General features: G+C 25.1%; 5 protein-coding genes across 5 annotated transcripts; 2 read left to right on the top strand and 3 right to left on the bottom strand.

The window, feature by feature from the left end:
- Positions 1 to 217: 217 nt before the first annotated feature.
- On the top strand, positions 218 to 1,717 carry ENU1_049130 (hypothetical protein; the record flags this gene model as incomplete). Its single annotated transcript, XM_008857809.1, has 1 exon — positions 218 to 1,717. The coding sequence occupies one exon, from the start codon at positions 218 to 220 to the stop codon at positions 1,715 to 1,717; it is 1,500 nt and encodes a 499-aa protein (XP_008856031.1).
- Positions 1,718 to 2,215: 498 nt separating this feature from the next.
- ENU1_049120 (hypothetical protein) lies at positions 2,216 to 3,745 on the bottom strand (the record flags this gene model as incomplete). The annotated part of the gene is made up of 1 exon (XM_008857808.1): positions 2,216 to 3,745. The coding sequence occupies one exon, from the start codon at positions 3,743 to 3,745 to the stop codon at positions 2,216 to 2,218; it is 1,530 nt and encodes a 509-aa protein (XP_008856030.1).
- A 98-nt stretch (positions 3,746 to 3,843) lies between these two features.
- Positions 3,844 to 6,164, bottom strand: ENU1_049110 (regulator of g protein signaling domain containing protein; the record flags this gene model as incomplete). Its single annotated transcript, XM_008857807.1, has 2 exons — positions 3,844 to 5,595; positions 5,742 to 6,164. The coding sequence occupies 2 exons, from the start codon at positions 6,162 to 6,164 to the stop codon at positions 3,844 to 3,846; spliced, it is 2,175 nt and encodes a 724-aa protein (XP_008856029.1).
- Positions 6,165 to 6,411: 247 nt separating this feature from the next.
- On the top strand, positions 6,412 to 9,324 carry ENU1_049100 (inositol polyphosphate 5-phosphatase, putative; the record flags this gene model as incomplete). Its single annotated transcript, XM_008857806.1, has 1 exon — positions 6,412 to 9,324. The coding sequence occupies one exon, from the start codon at positions 6,412 to 6,414 to the stop codon at positions 9,322 to 9,324; it is 2,913 nt and encodes a 970-aa protein (XP_008856028.1).
- Positions 9,325 to 9,374: 50 nt separating this feature from the next.
- ENU1_049090 (hypothetical protein) lies at positions 9,375 to 10,868 on the bottom strand (the record flags this gene model as incomplete). Its single annotated transcript, XM_008857805.1, has 1 exon — positions 9,375 to 10,868. One exon carries the CDS (start codon positions 10,866 to 10,868, stop codon positions 9,375 to 9,377), a length of 1,494 nt encoding a protein of 497 aa, XP_008856027.1.
- Between the last annotated feature and the right edge of the window lie 2,045 nt (positions 10,869 to 12,913).

Genomic DNA, 12,913 nt, shown 5'->3' with positions numbered 1-12,913 from the left:
TTCACTAAATGTAAAATTTAAATATTCTTGAAGAGCATTAATAACATTCATTTCTTTTGATTTTGATTAAGTTCTTTTTGTTTTTTTTTTAAATTTTACTTTATTTTTGTTATTTTATCAACTTTGTGTTATTTGAAATTATCAAAATTATAAAGAAAACAATTATAATTAATTACTTTTCATTAAACAATAAAAAAAGAAGAACTTTCATTGACTAATGTCTTTTAGGAAAATTGGTGATACTGAAGAAGGATTGAGGTCAAAAAGAAATGAAAGGGTTGATGATAGAAGAAAGAAAAGAGAACAGTTAATGGAACAAAGAAGAAAGGAAGAAAGTGTGTTAATGAGTCAACAACAAAAAGCAGCAGAAGAAAAAATACAACAAGAAAGAAATAAATTTTTAAGAGAAAAGTATAGAGAATTAGAAGAACAAATTCATCAAGAAATAATAGTTTTAAGTAATACTCCTAATGAAGATAAAATGTATAACTTAATGGTTATGATTGCATCTGAAAGTTTGAAGAATAAAGAGTTACATATTGTTTTGTCTTCAAGAATAATACCAGAATTGATTAATAATATATTTATGTATTTAAACAAACCATTATTAGACATAGTTATAGTAAATCAAGAGCGATTATTTAGTGTTTATGGACAGCTTCTAAATATTATATCTGATATTGACATTGAAACATTAAAAAGTTTTGAGAAATATGGATTAATTGAATCAACTTTTAAGTTGTTGGATAGAAGAGATGAAGTAATTAGTGTTATATTAGATCTCATTACAAAATTATGTACATCTCGTTACTTTTCAAAATTATATCTTGAGAAAGGAATCTTACAAAAATTAGTAGAAATTCTTGCAACAACAGACAACCAATTATGTATGTGTCAACACACAGCAGCAATATTTGCTACTTTATCTAAACAGTATTGTTTCAGTCATAATTATATAATACAATATATTCCTTTATTCTCTAAATTATTTTCTATAGATGATGAGTCTGTATTAATTGAATGTGTTTCTGCTGCAACTTCATTATACAATGATTCAGATTTTATTGATGAATTAAAGCCGGTTAAAATTGAACAAAAAATATTAGAAATTCTTGACAAAACACAAAATGAAAGTTTAATTGATATATGTTTCCAATGTTTAGGAAAGTACTGTTACTTTAAAGATGATATATTATTACAACCACAAATTATTGCTGCTATTGTAAGTAAATTATCTATGACAGATAAAACGATATTAAGAAGAGGATATTGGATGCTTTCTAATATCTCAGTTAGTAAATTTCCTGAAACTACTAAAGCAATTATTAATAGTGGTGCTTTTCTTTCTTCTTGTTGTACAATATTAGAAACAAATGATGTGAAAATTAAAAGTGAGGCTTGTTGGTTATTAGCTAATACAATATTTAAAATTAATGACTCAATGTATAATTTAATAAAAAGTGATATTGTTTATGCAGCAATTACTGCTTGTTTATCATTTCAGGATAATAATTTCTGTTCAATTTTATTACAAGGAGTTACTAAGTTTATTGTTTACGATAATACTCTTCCTGAACCACAAGTGGCTGATGGTTTAATTTCTCATCATTTTGATGAAGGTCTTATTCCAATTATGTCATCTTCTGTTAGAAATATATCTAATTTAGCAATCACGTTGAACCATTTATTAGAACATACTTTCCAACAAGATTTATAATTGAATATTATCTCTTCTGGTTTTTTTTCATCTAATCTTAAATGCTTTTTACTTTACTTATTCTGGATGAATAGAAATGCATGTAAAATAATACTTCCATAAATATTTAATCCTTTCTTTTTTATATCTAAAAACATACTATCTTCGTTTTTGTTATAGAATAATTTATATTCAAAAAAAAAGAAGTTAAAATTTAAAGTTAAACAGTTTATGTTATGTAATTTTGTTATTTTTTTATAAGAATAAAGAAATATATTAAAACAAGAAGAAATGGGTGACTATTATCATTAATATAATTTTTAATAGATTTAAGTAAGTTATGACATTGTATTGATATTTTTAGTATTTTGATTATAAACACTTCTTTTCTTTATGTTTCATAATTTTTAAATTTGTTTTTGAATAGTAAAATTGATAACAACATGATTTTTATGAAATGAAACTCATAAGAAAGATGTTAATTTGTTGTTGAAATACTGATTTTAGATGATACACATTTCACATAGACTTTTCGATTCCATCAATAACCATCCCAACAAAATGTGGTTCAGTAAATTTATAAGATCCTAAGATTACTCTTAAGCTTTCAAGGTCACAACCCATTTGATGTTCTAATTCATTAACAATGAATGGGGTTATTGTTCCATCATTATATTTAGCACTTAATTTCTTAAGTAATTCAGATATCAAGTGAGCTTTTAAAGAACATGAATTTAATAATTGTAACAAAACAGAACTAATTACTAAAGATTTATTTTGTTGTAAAAGATTTAACACAAGAAGAATATACGGAGAAAGGATTTGTGCAGATGGAGGATTAAGTAATTCAGGAAGTACTTTTATAGTTGGAACAAATTGTGGAATGAAGAGTTTTTTTGAGGCATATGTCATAAAATAATTTTGACGTTGAACGAAGTAACGAGATATACTTTGTGTTAAAGAACGTCCCACAGTTTGATTAACTGGATCAATAACACAGAAAGGATAAGGTAGGATAAAATATTGTTCTTCAGTGAAAGAGGTTAAACATATTGTTCTGAAGAATGGATTTGGAATAGAAATAATTTTCTGTGATAGAGGTTGGGTATTAGGTTGGTTATATAAATTAGCTTGGTCTAAAGGATATAAAAGGTCATAAATATATTGACTATAAGATGGGACATCTGATACAATTAGAGTATAATGTGAAATAATATGACTTGCAATTACTTTTTGAAGAAATTCATATGATGGAATAAAAGGAATTTGTTTTAATTCTTTTTTCTTTTTAGGAATAGTTAAAGCAAGAAGATATTCATCAAAATGATTAATACATGTAGTTAAGGATTCAGTTAATGAATGATAACTTGTGTCTTCAGTCTCATATTCACAATGACTCAACTGAAAGTCGAAGAATAGTTTATTAAGATTATCTAAAAAAACATCCCAAAGAAATGTATTACTTGATATTTCCATTTCATGTGGAATAAGCATAGAGAATGTAGAAGATATTATAGGATATTCTTCTCGTTCCCAAGCACACATACAAGGAATATGAATTGTAAAAACAATATCTTCATAACTATGATTATTAAAAGTAATAGTGCCGTAGTTATACATATAGTATGTAGGAATTTTTTCATGACGGTCTTTCACTGACTTTGCTGGTATTTTAGACAAAGAATTTTTCATAGAAATAGATTTAAGGTATTGGTTCATACAATATTTTTCAATTGTACTTTGACTATGAAGTTTTGGTAATGTGGGATTGTTGTATTGAATATGGAGTTGTTTTTCGTAATAATCTGGAAAGAGTTTAATATTAAAAGATGAAATATGACTTGATGGATGAGTCATTTTAAATGTTAAGTCACGATATGACCATTTATTTTTTGTTAAAATCATTTGATTAGTTGATTCTATCATACTATATAAATTAGACCAGATAACTCCCCAATGCTGAACAATATTTTGGCATTTAATATTCATTGACTTTGCATTAGGAAAAGACTTGGTAGAACAATTAGAAGCCTTTTCTCTTACGTTCATATTCTTTTTATTTATTTTTTTTTTTAAAGTTTTCTTTTTATGAAAGGAAAAGTATGAAGAAAAATCAATTAATGTTGTTTATCGTGTCTCTTCTGAATTTAGAGAGCATCAGAAATACGTTGTACAACATTTTGATATTTGACAACGGTGGTATTAGTTGTTCTTATTTGAACAAGTAATGAATTTAATTCATGTAAAATAGTGTCACAAGAAACTTGAATAGCATCAAGTTGATTTAACGAAACTATAACATTAGTTCTTAGACTTCCATCAGCTATTTTAATATTAAAGTTTTTATTTTCTAATGGATTAACTTCTTCTCCAAGCATGTGTACAAACTCAACGAAATTAGCTAATATTCTGTTATAAAGATCCAATTCCTTTTGGCAAGAAGTATTTAATAATTGAGTTTTCATTTTGGATAATTTAGGTAAAATAATTCCTTTAATCTTAGTGATTATTTGATTGATTTTTGTTTCTGTTTTTTGAGACCCAATAATATTGTCTTCAGGATTATACTGTAATGAAAGCCTTAAGTCTTTTTCTGTTGCTCTTCTACATGATGCAACAAGGAAGTTTGTACTTTTAATGTCTTCATCCTCTCCAACAATATCATCAACCATAATGTTATGTAATGATTCACTTCCAAGAGGTGTAATTGATCTTTTAATTTGTTCTTCTGGTTCATTTATTAATTCAGGAGTTTTACTTAACTTTACTTTAGAAGATTGTTTTTGAACTTTTGCATTACTTCTTGTTTGAGGTTTCCAGAAATTAGATACGTTATATTCTTCTAATTGTTCATCAAGTAAAAGACTAACAAGGGCATTTTGGCATTGAGGTAATAATGGTTGCATTTCTTGTACGTCGTCACATTTTTTTAATAATCTATAAGCAACATGATGTTTTGATTTTAATTCTACAAATGCCATTTCAGCACGAGTTAATATTTGAGAGACGGTCATTTGTTGAGGTTCAGTATTTTTAATATAATTTAAGAATGCAAGAGTATTTTTAATATTTCCATTTGTATGTTCTGCATATTTTATAAAATTCTCTTGAATAGTAGGAACTTTAGTTATTGCTTCTTTTGTTAAAGCCTTTGATTGTTCTAATTTATTTTCTTTACAAATTTCACAAAATTCCTTAAGTCTTCCTCTATCCACATCATTAGTAGTTAATTTGTCTACTTCTTTTTCAGTAAGTAAAGACATAATTTGAGGAGTTGTATATCCAAGACGAACAAATACTTCTGTATAGCTAACAAGATTATAAGGAATTAAATATTTAGCAACTCTAACAAATGTTTCTTCTTCACATGGAATTTCTATTGGGTCAGTTGCTGAAACTCCATCAACTAAAACTGGTGTTACTCTACAAATGAGTTCTTTAAAACAAGGAGAAGCTTGGAATCTTTCAAAGAGATTTTTAGAGTTCATTTCTTGAAAAACATAGTTTTTAGCTTCTTCAAAAATATTTTTGTCACATCCTTGAGCGTATTGAACAATAATTCTATTTCTAATAGGTTGTGTAATTGAAATTTCTTTTTCTGAACCAACGCTAATAAATTCTTCATATATTTTTCTACAAACCCATTCCCTTACATTTGCTGTTTTAATTTTAGCATAAATAAAAGCAGAACGGAAAAATTGAACATTTCTTTCTTCCCCAGTTCCTTTCAAATACTTTTCTAAATATAACGAACCAATTCTACTTTCTACAATAGATTTAAATGTTGTTAATAATTTTAATGTTTTTGGAATACTTAAACCATCTTGGACAGCGTTATACATTAAACCTTTGAAAGAAACTGCTTTTTCTCCTGTTAAATTAACAACAAGTTTCATATACTACAATTTAAGTCAAGTATTCATAACAAAAAAAAAATATTCGATTTTGAATAGAAGGAAAAAAAAAATAAATAGAAGAAGAGTATTTTTAATATGAAAATATTTACTCCTTAATAGTAAAATAAACAATAGTACAAAATACAAACTAATAGAATGATAGGATCCAACATATCATATCGTTGGTTAGCAATACATTGTATTTGTTCATTAGACATTCGAGGTAATTTTTTTGATAATTCTTTATAAAAAGATTCACAACAAAATAATTCGTTTTGAATTAAAGGAATAGTTTTAAATGATATTCCTTCAGTTGAACTTAAGAATTGTTGAACTTCATCTTGAATAATAGAATCTCCATCATTACTATAAATTGCACTAATTTGGTCATTAATCGAATGAATAAGTGCTTCTGCAGTTTTCATTGTTTCTTTTAAGGTTTTTAAGTCATTAACCAAGTTTAATACATTTTTCTTGAAAATTTCACAAAATTGTTTATCATAAACCAAGTTTGAACTACTTGAAGTGTCAGTTGGTTCATTTTTGAAACCCCTTTTCTTTTTATCTGACATGAAACTGCCAAATATGAGATGAAAATTAAAACACCATTTACTGGTTTTTAATACCGTTTTTATCCTTTCAATAATAATTCTCCTTTTAACTTTAAAAATAGATTCTTTAAATAACATAAATATTAATTTACAATAATTTGTGTTATTCTCTACTTGTTGATAATGAATATACACTTAACAATTTCAATAATCATTCATTCTTTGAACTTAAATAATCTAGTTAATCATTGTACAACTATTGTTTAAAATGTCTCAAGAATTACAATCTCATTTCGCTCTTAATCAATTTGTTTCTTCAGAAAATTTATCTAAAAATGAAGACAATGATATACTTCCATTTCAACCTGAAGAAGAACAAAAAGAAAATCAATTAAAACTAAAAAAGGATGATATCCAATTAAATATAAATATATTTTCTTTTGAAAAAGAACAAAAACAACTAACCCCTCGAACAATATTTTCTACAAAACCAAAAGTAAAATTTGGTCAATTAGTCTTTGATGAAAAACCTCAAGACTTTGACCAAATTAAACCAGAAATAAATGTTAAATCTATTCCAAAACCAATCCCAAGACGTAGACCTCTCTTTCAAGATGCTTTTAATAGTGAACCTAAAATGTTTTCTCCTCGTCATTCTCAAAGAAGTACTTTAACACTTGTTCCATCTAAAAGTGCTAGTCTACAATTAGATGAATTATCTTCTTCTCAACCTATTAGTACTAAAGAAGAGTCTCAAGAGTCTTTGTTTAAAAAAGCATTCTATTCAAAAATAAATACTCAATCCGATAAAGCACTAACAAGTACTTCTCAACCTAATAAAATAAATGATGGTATTTCTAATACAACAATGACAAGACCATTAACAATTGGAAAAAGAACAAACTCAAACAGTCTCACTAAAAGTAGTTTTGATGTATTTAATACTAGACCTAAACGTAATGCAGTTACTCTTAGACCAACAAGTATTTCTTCTATTGCTAATGCTTTTCATCAAGATTCTATTATGCCTCAAGAGTATTTAGATAAACCACATTTTACAATAAAAACACCCCATTCAAATACATTTAATCCAATACAACCAATAAATTGGATTGTTTATGGAATTGAACCTTCAAGACAAGAAATAGCAAATAATTTAAATTTATATAATGATATTCGTCATTTTGTATCTGACAAAGAACAGTGGAAAAAAGAAAATGTTTTGAATTATTTACCATTTTATGCTAATGCAAAACAAATTGGTGTATTAGCATGTACATGGAATGTAAATCAATCTGTATTTACAAGACGTGAAATTGATGAATGGACTGATGGTATTCGATTTAATCCAGATATTGTAGTTTGTGGAATGCAAGAATTAGAAATGAGTGTTGATGCAATTATCACAGGGAAAAAGTTTAGTGATAAGTCTATTCAGTATGAACAGATATTATACCAATCACTTAATAGAGGAAAGTTACGGTATGAGAAATTAGGATATTATCAACTTTGTGGAGTTGTGTTATATGTTTTTTTTAACACAAAAATTCAAAATGAAATTAGTGAAGTTGGATTTGAAAATATAAGAGTTGGAGCTATGAGTGGAGCATTAGCTAATAAAGGAGGAGTCGCTTATAGAATGAAAGTTTATGACTCTACTATTTGTTTTGTTGTTAGTCACTTAGCAGCTCATCAAGAGTTTTGGAATAAAAGAAATGAAGATTGGGTTGAAATTAGTAAAATGAAAATTTCATATTATGATAATATTTCAAGGTGTAATAAAAAAGTTAACTTATTACAACATGATATAGTGATTTGGATGGGTGATTTAAATTATAGAATTGAAATGTCTGATAATGAAGTTCGTAAAAATATGATAAAGAAAGATTATATAGAACTTGCAAAGAATGATCAATTACTAAATTCTATTAGAAGAAAACAAGCTTTTCATAATTTTTATGAGGCTCTTATTAATTTTGGTCCAACATTTAAAATTAAAATAGGAGAAAATAATGAATATAAAGAAAATCGAATTCCTTCATGGTGTGATAGAGTTTTATGGAAAACAGAAAATAGACATTTTGTTGAAGCAAAAGAATATACAAGTCATGAATTATATACTTCTGATCATAAACCAGTTACTTGTTTTATGAGTTTAGATTTACAATGTATTGACCAAATAAAAAAACAAGAAATACAACACTATTTAGATGAAGTAAGTAAAAAATATATAAATGTTATTATTCCTAATGTAAGTGTTGAACCAAATATTATTACTATTGACGATGTTGAATTATTACAACAATATACAACTACTATTGTATTGAAAAATAATGGAAAATTTGATGTAAAGTATCAAATTGAAGAAAGCAATCAATCTGAGTATCATGAAGATTGGTTAACAATAAAACAATGTGAAGGAGTAATTGGTATTCTTGAAGGTAAAAGTTCAATAAATATTCCTATTCAAGTTTATATTAGTCAAGCTCAAGCTTGGATGTATCAAGACCGTAATTTGTTATTAAAAAAAATTAATATTTGGTTAGGAGATAATCATTCTCAATCTATTTCATTTAGTGTTATTGCTAAGACACCAACAAGTGTTATTGGAATGAGACTAGAATCATTGAATCGACTTGCCCGTCCATTATTAGGAAGTATTAATAAAGAAATTAATTATAGTATAGTGCCATTTTATATTCCAAAGGAATTATATCGACTAACAAATTACATTATTGACCATTATCAACAATCTTGTTTTGTTGAAATTCGTCCATCATTATACACTTCACAAGAAATGAGAAGTGTTATTCATTCATTAAATACTGAATCCCCATTTCCAAATGGACCAATACAACTCTTTTGTGACGCCTCATTAATGTTTATATCAGGATTACATGAATGTTGTATATATTATAATATATCAGAAAATTCTTCTGTATTAAATGATTCAAAAATCAATCAAATTATTAAATTTGCAACTCCTGATGAATATCGTCATCTCTTTTTTTATTTAATTTCTTTTCTTAAGAAATTAATAGAAATGGGAGAAGATAAAATAATATTAGTTACTCGTTTTGCTCCTCACATTTTTAGATGTTATAATCCAACAAAAATTAGTCCATTTATTCATTTTCTTTCAACTGTTTTAACTAATCCATTGTCATTTTTAATTGAATAATATTATTTCAAAAAAATAAATGTTTAGTTTAATTCAATTTTTTTATACCTTTAATCATTAAGTGTTCTGATGAATTTTTTAGCCTTATACAAATTATCTTTTCTTTTAATAAAAGATTTCCATGAACTTAAAACAGAACTAAACTCTGAAGACTTTTCTAAATCAGCACGCTCTTTTAATAACTCTTTTCTCAATTTAAGTGCCTCTTGTGGATCTATCATTTCTATCTCTGGATTAAATGAATTTAATCGAATAGTAAATATCCCTCTTTCTCTTGCTAATGTCACAATAACTTGAGCAGTAATTGGTCTATTGTCACTAAAACATGACCGTTCCGTAATTCCTGAATACATAACAATCATTGGATATTGTGATGTACATGTTTTAACAGTATTTTTATCTATATCAATAAATGCTAATTCAGTGTATTTATGTTTTACAAGCATATTAGCAGCAATATCAAGCTCTTTCTTTGCTTTAATACAATCTTCAGAAACACTATCACAAACTAACAAAATTAAATCTTTATAATCATGTTTGTATGCTTCTAGTTGCTTGGCATTAATTTCATGAACTAACCCTTGCTTATTTTCATCAATTGGATCACTATTTTTTATGAATTGTTCCACACTACCATTACTACATCCTTTAATATACTCTCTAATCTCTGACCATTTTCCTTCTTCAGATAATTTCAATGGAATAGTTGGTTCTAATGTTTTCATTGAATAAGAAAAGACAGCAGGAGCTTCTTTGACAGGTAATAAATCAAGTATTTCATTTTTGTTATCAACATAAGTAACTAACCAAAGATAATTTTCCAAAGCAATTTTTTTTAATTCTACAAGATCATTTTCATTGATTTCATTGTTGTAGAAAACTATAATGTCTCTATTTCTAAAATTTCTTTTAATTATATTTGCATTTAAACTTGAAACAATTGGGTTTGAATAAGAATTGATAGCCTTAAAAAGTATGTTCATATCTAAATCTAATGGAAGCTGTAAAGGTATAAATTCATCATTATAAAGAATAAGAGATTTATAAGTATCATTTATACTATAAAAAGGAATTCTTCGAATAGCCCTTGCTAGAAACAAAAAGTCATTAATAATTTCTTGAGATGTGTACTGAAGTAGTACGAAAGTTTGGTTATTTGAAATCATTTTATTTAATTCTGTTGAATTAATCTCTCTTATTCCATAAATGATATTTTGTAAATCATTGATTAAAACGTCGTCAATTTTATCATAAAAAGTACTAATAAACTGATGGTAAATAGCAAATACAGGACATTTATGAATGTCGTGTGAAGTACAGATAATTTCATTTTCATTACAATTAATATCAAGGTAAGTGATGACTGAATTTGATAATTTTTTTTCTAACACCTTTAATTGATTAACAGTATCATTATCTCCTTTGTGAAAACCAACAACAGTAATAAAGCTTTCATCAAGAATAGTCCTAAATAAGTCTTCAGTTATCTGTACATCTTTACCAAAAACAAGATTTAAAAAGAAGAGAAGAGCAATATAAAACATTTTGTTATTTTAATTTTTAGAGATAAAAAAAAATAAATAATACAATTACTTCTAAAAATAAGGTAGTTTATGACTTTAATTAAAATTTAATTTTTTTTTATTAATTTAATATTATTTTATTCTATCCTATCTTATATTTATATTTGGTTCTCTTCTTTTCTCCTTTTCGTTTTAGGCTTTTGTTAATTCTCTTGAGTGTTCTGCTGATTATTATTGCCTCTCTTTTTTTTATCATTTTGTTGTATCCTTCCTTATTCTTATTTCTATATTTATAGTTAGAACCAGATGAAGAAGACTTGAAAAAGAATGAAAGAAGGGAAGAAATTCTTACTTGGTCAATCAGCTAATACCTTTAATAACCTTAATTTGATATTTACTATTATTTTTATATTTATCAATTAAATTATTTTTTATCTTAACTCTTTAAATTAAATCAGATTATCATACCTAATACAAGGTTTTAGTTAATTAAATTTCACTTTTTTGATTATCCCGATCAAATATTTGTTAATTTCTTTTTTATATCTTCTTATTTGTATTTATTCTGTCTTGGTTGTGTTGGATCTTTTTGGTGATTTATTTCAATTTTAATATTAATCTCATATTAGTATAATAAATATTAATTGTTTTATTCATTTATTCAAATTAATAAATACAATATTTTATTTACTACGGATATATTATTGAAAATAATATTTTATCTTTTTAAAGTGTAATTGTTATCATCATTATAATACCAATATTTTTAAATATACTTACAGTTATTAGATCAATATAACGGTTGATAATTTAATAATAACAGAATAAATAGTTTTTATTCTCTTTTTTAGTTCATATTAATCTTTATTTCAACAACAAAATAATGTTATGAAAGTCACATAAAACAATTTACACTGACAAATAGATTTAGATGATTTATCAAGGATATATTTATAGTCAGTATCAACAAAATAATAATCACATTTACTTTATTCATTTTTATAGTATTTATAAACATCATAACATATTCTCATTTAAAAACACTTATAGTAGATTTAAATTAATTAGCATGTTTACAATTATCACATTGAGAATAGAATGTTTAATCAATATTGTGATGAGAGAAACAAAATAAAAGAAAATGTATATGAATAAAGAAAAGACAAAAAACAGAAACAAGAAGAGGTTGAAGAAATGAAGAAAATAAATGAAGAAAATAAAGAATAGAGAAACGTGAACAACAAAAGAAAAAGATAAAAGAAAAAGAATCGAAAGAAGAAAATTAGATGAAACAAGAAAAAGTAAAGAATAGGAGAAATAAAGCACTAAATAGAAGAAGAGAAGAAGTATTAATGATATTGATTAAATATAATAAATAACAAAATGAAAATGAGAAAATAAGGAATAGAAGAAAATAAAGATAAACAAAGAATTTATAGAAATTGATAAAAGATAAAATGATGAAATAAAAAGAGAAATACGAAGAAATTGAATAATGAATTATACTTCAAACCAATTCCATAATTTAATAGAATTAATGAAAAATCACATGAATGATAAATAAACATAAATAAAATGAAAAAATAATAATAGAAATAAAAAGAAATAAACAAGATAAAGAGAAGAGAAGAATAAAAGAAACATTGAAGAACAAGATGATGAAATAATAAGATAATAATGAATACGAATAATCAGAGCAATAAATGAAATATGAATTGAAAATGAAGAGATTTTATTAATCATATGATAAAAGAAATAATAAAAGTGAATATAATAAAATTTATTAAATTATACAAAATAAGAATAACTCATCTGCATCAATAAAATAATGAAAGAGTAAATAGAATGAAATATATTAATAAATTGAAATAAATAACAAATTATCCAAATAGAATGAGAATAAAATAAAATTAAACTACAATACAAATGGAAATGATAAAAACAAAAGAAGAATAGAAAATAAAGAAATAATCAATGTATTGAAACAAGAAATAATCACTAAAAGTGAATATTTCATAAAAGTGAATATATTTATATAAAAGATAAAATAAGCATAATAAATGACA

The sequence above is a fragment of the Entamoeba nuttalli genome (genome assembly GCF_000257125.1).
Source record: "Entamoeba nuttalli P19 unplaced genomic scaffold asmbl_2939, whole genome shotgun sequence".
NCBI lineage: Eukaryota > Evosea > Mastigamoebida > Endamoebidae > Entamoeba > Entamoeba nuttalli.
The sequence above is the reverse complement of the archived record's forward strand: the minus strand, read 5'-3'. Positions and strand labels throughout refer to the sequence as shown.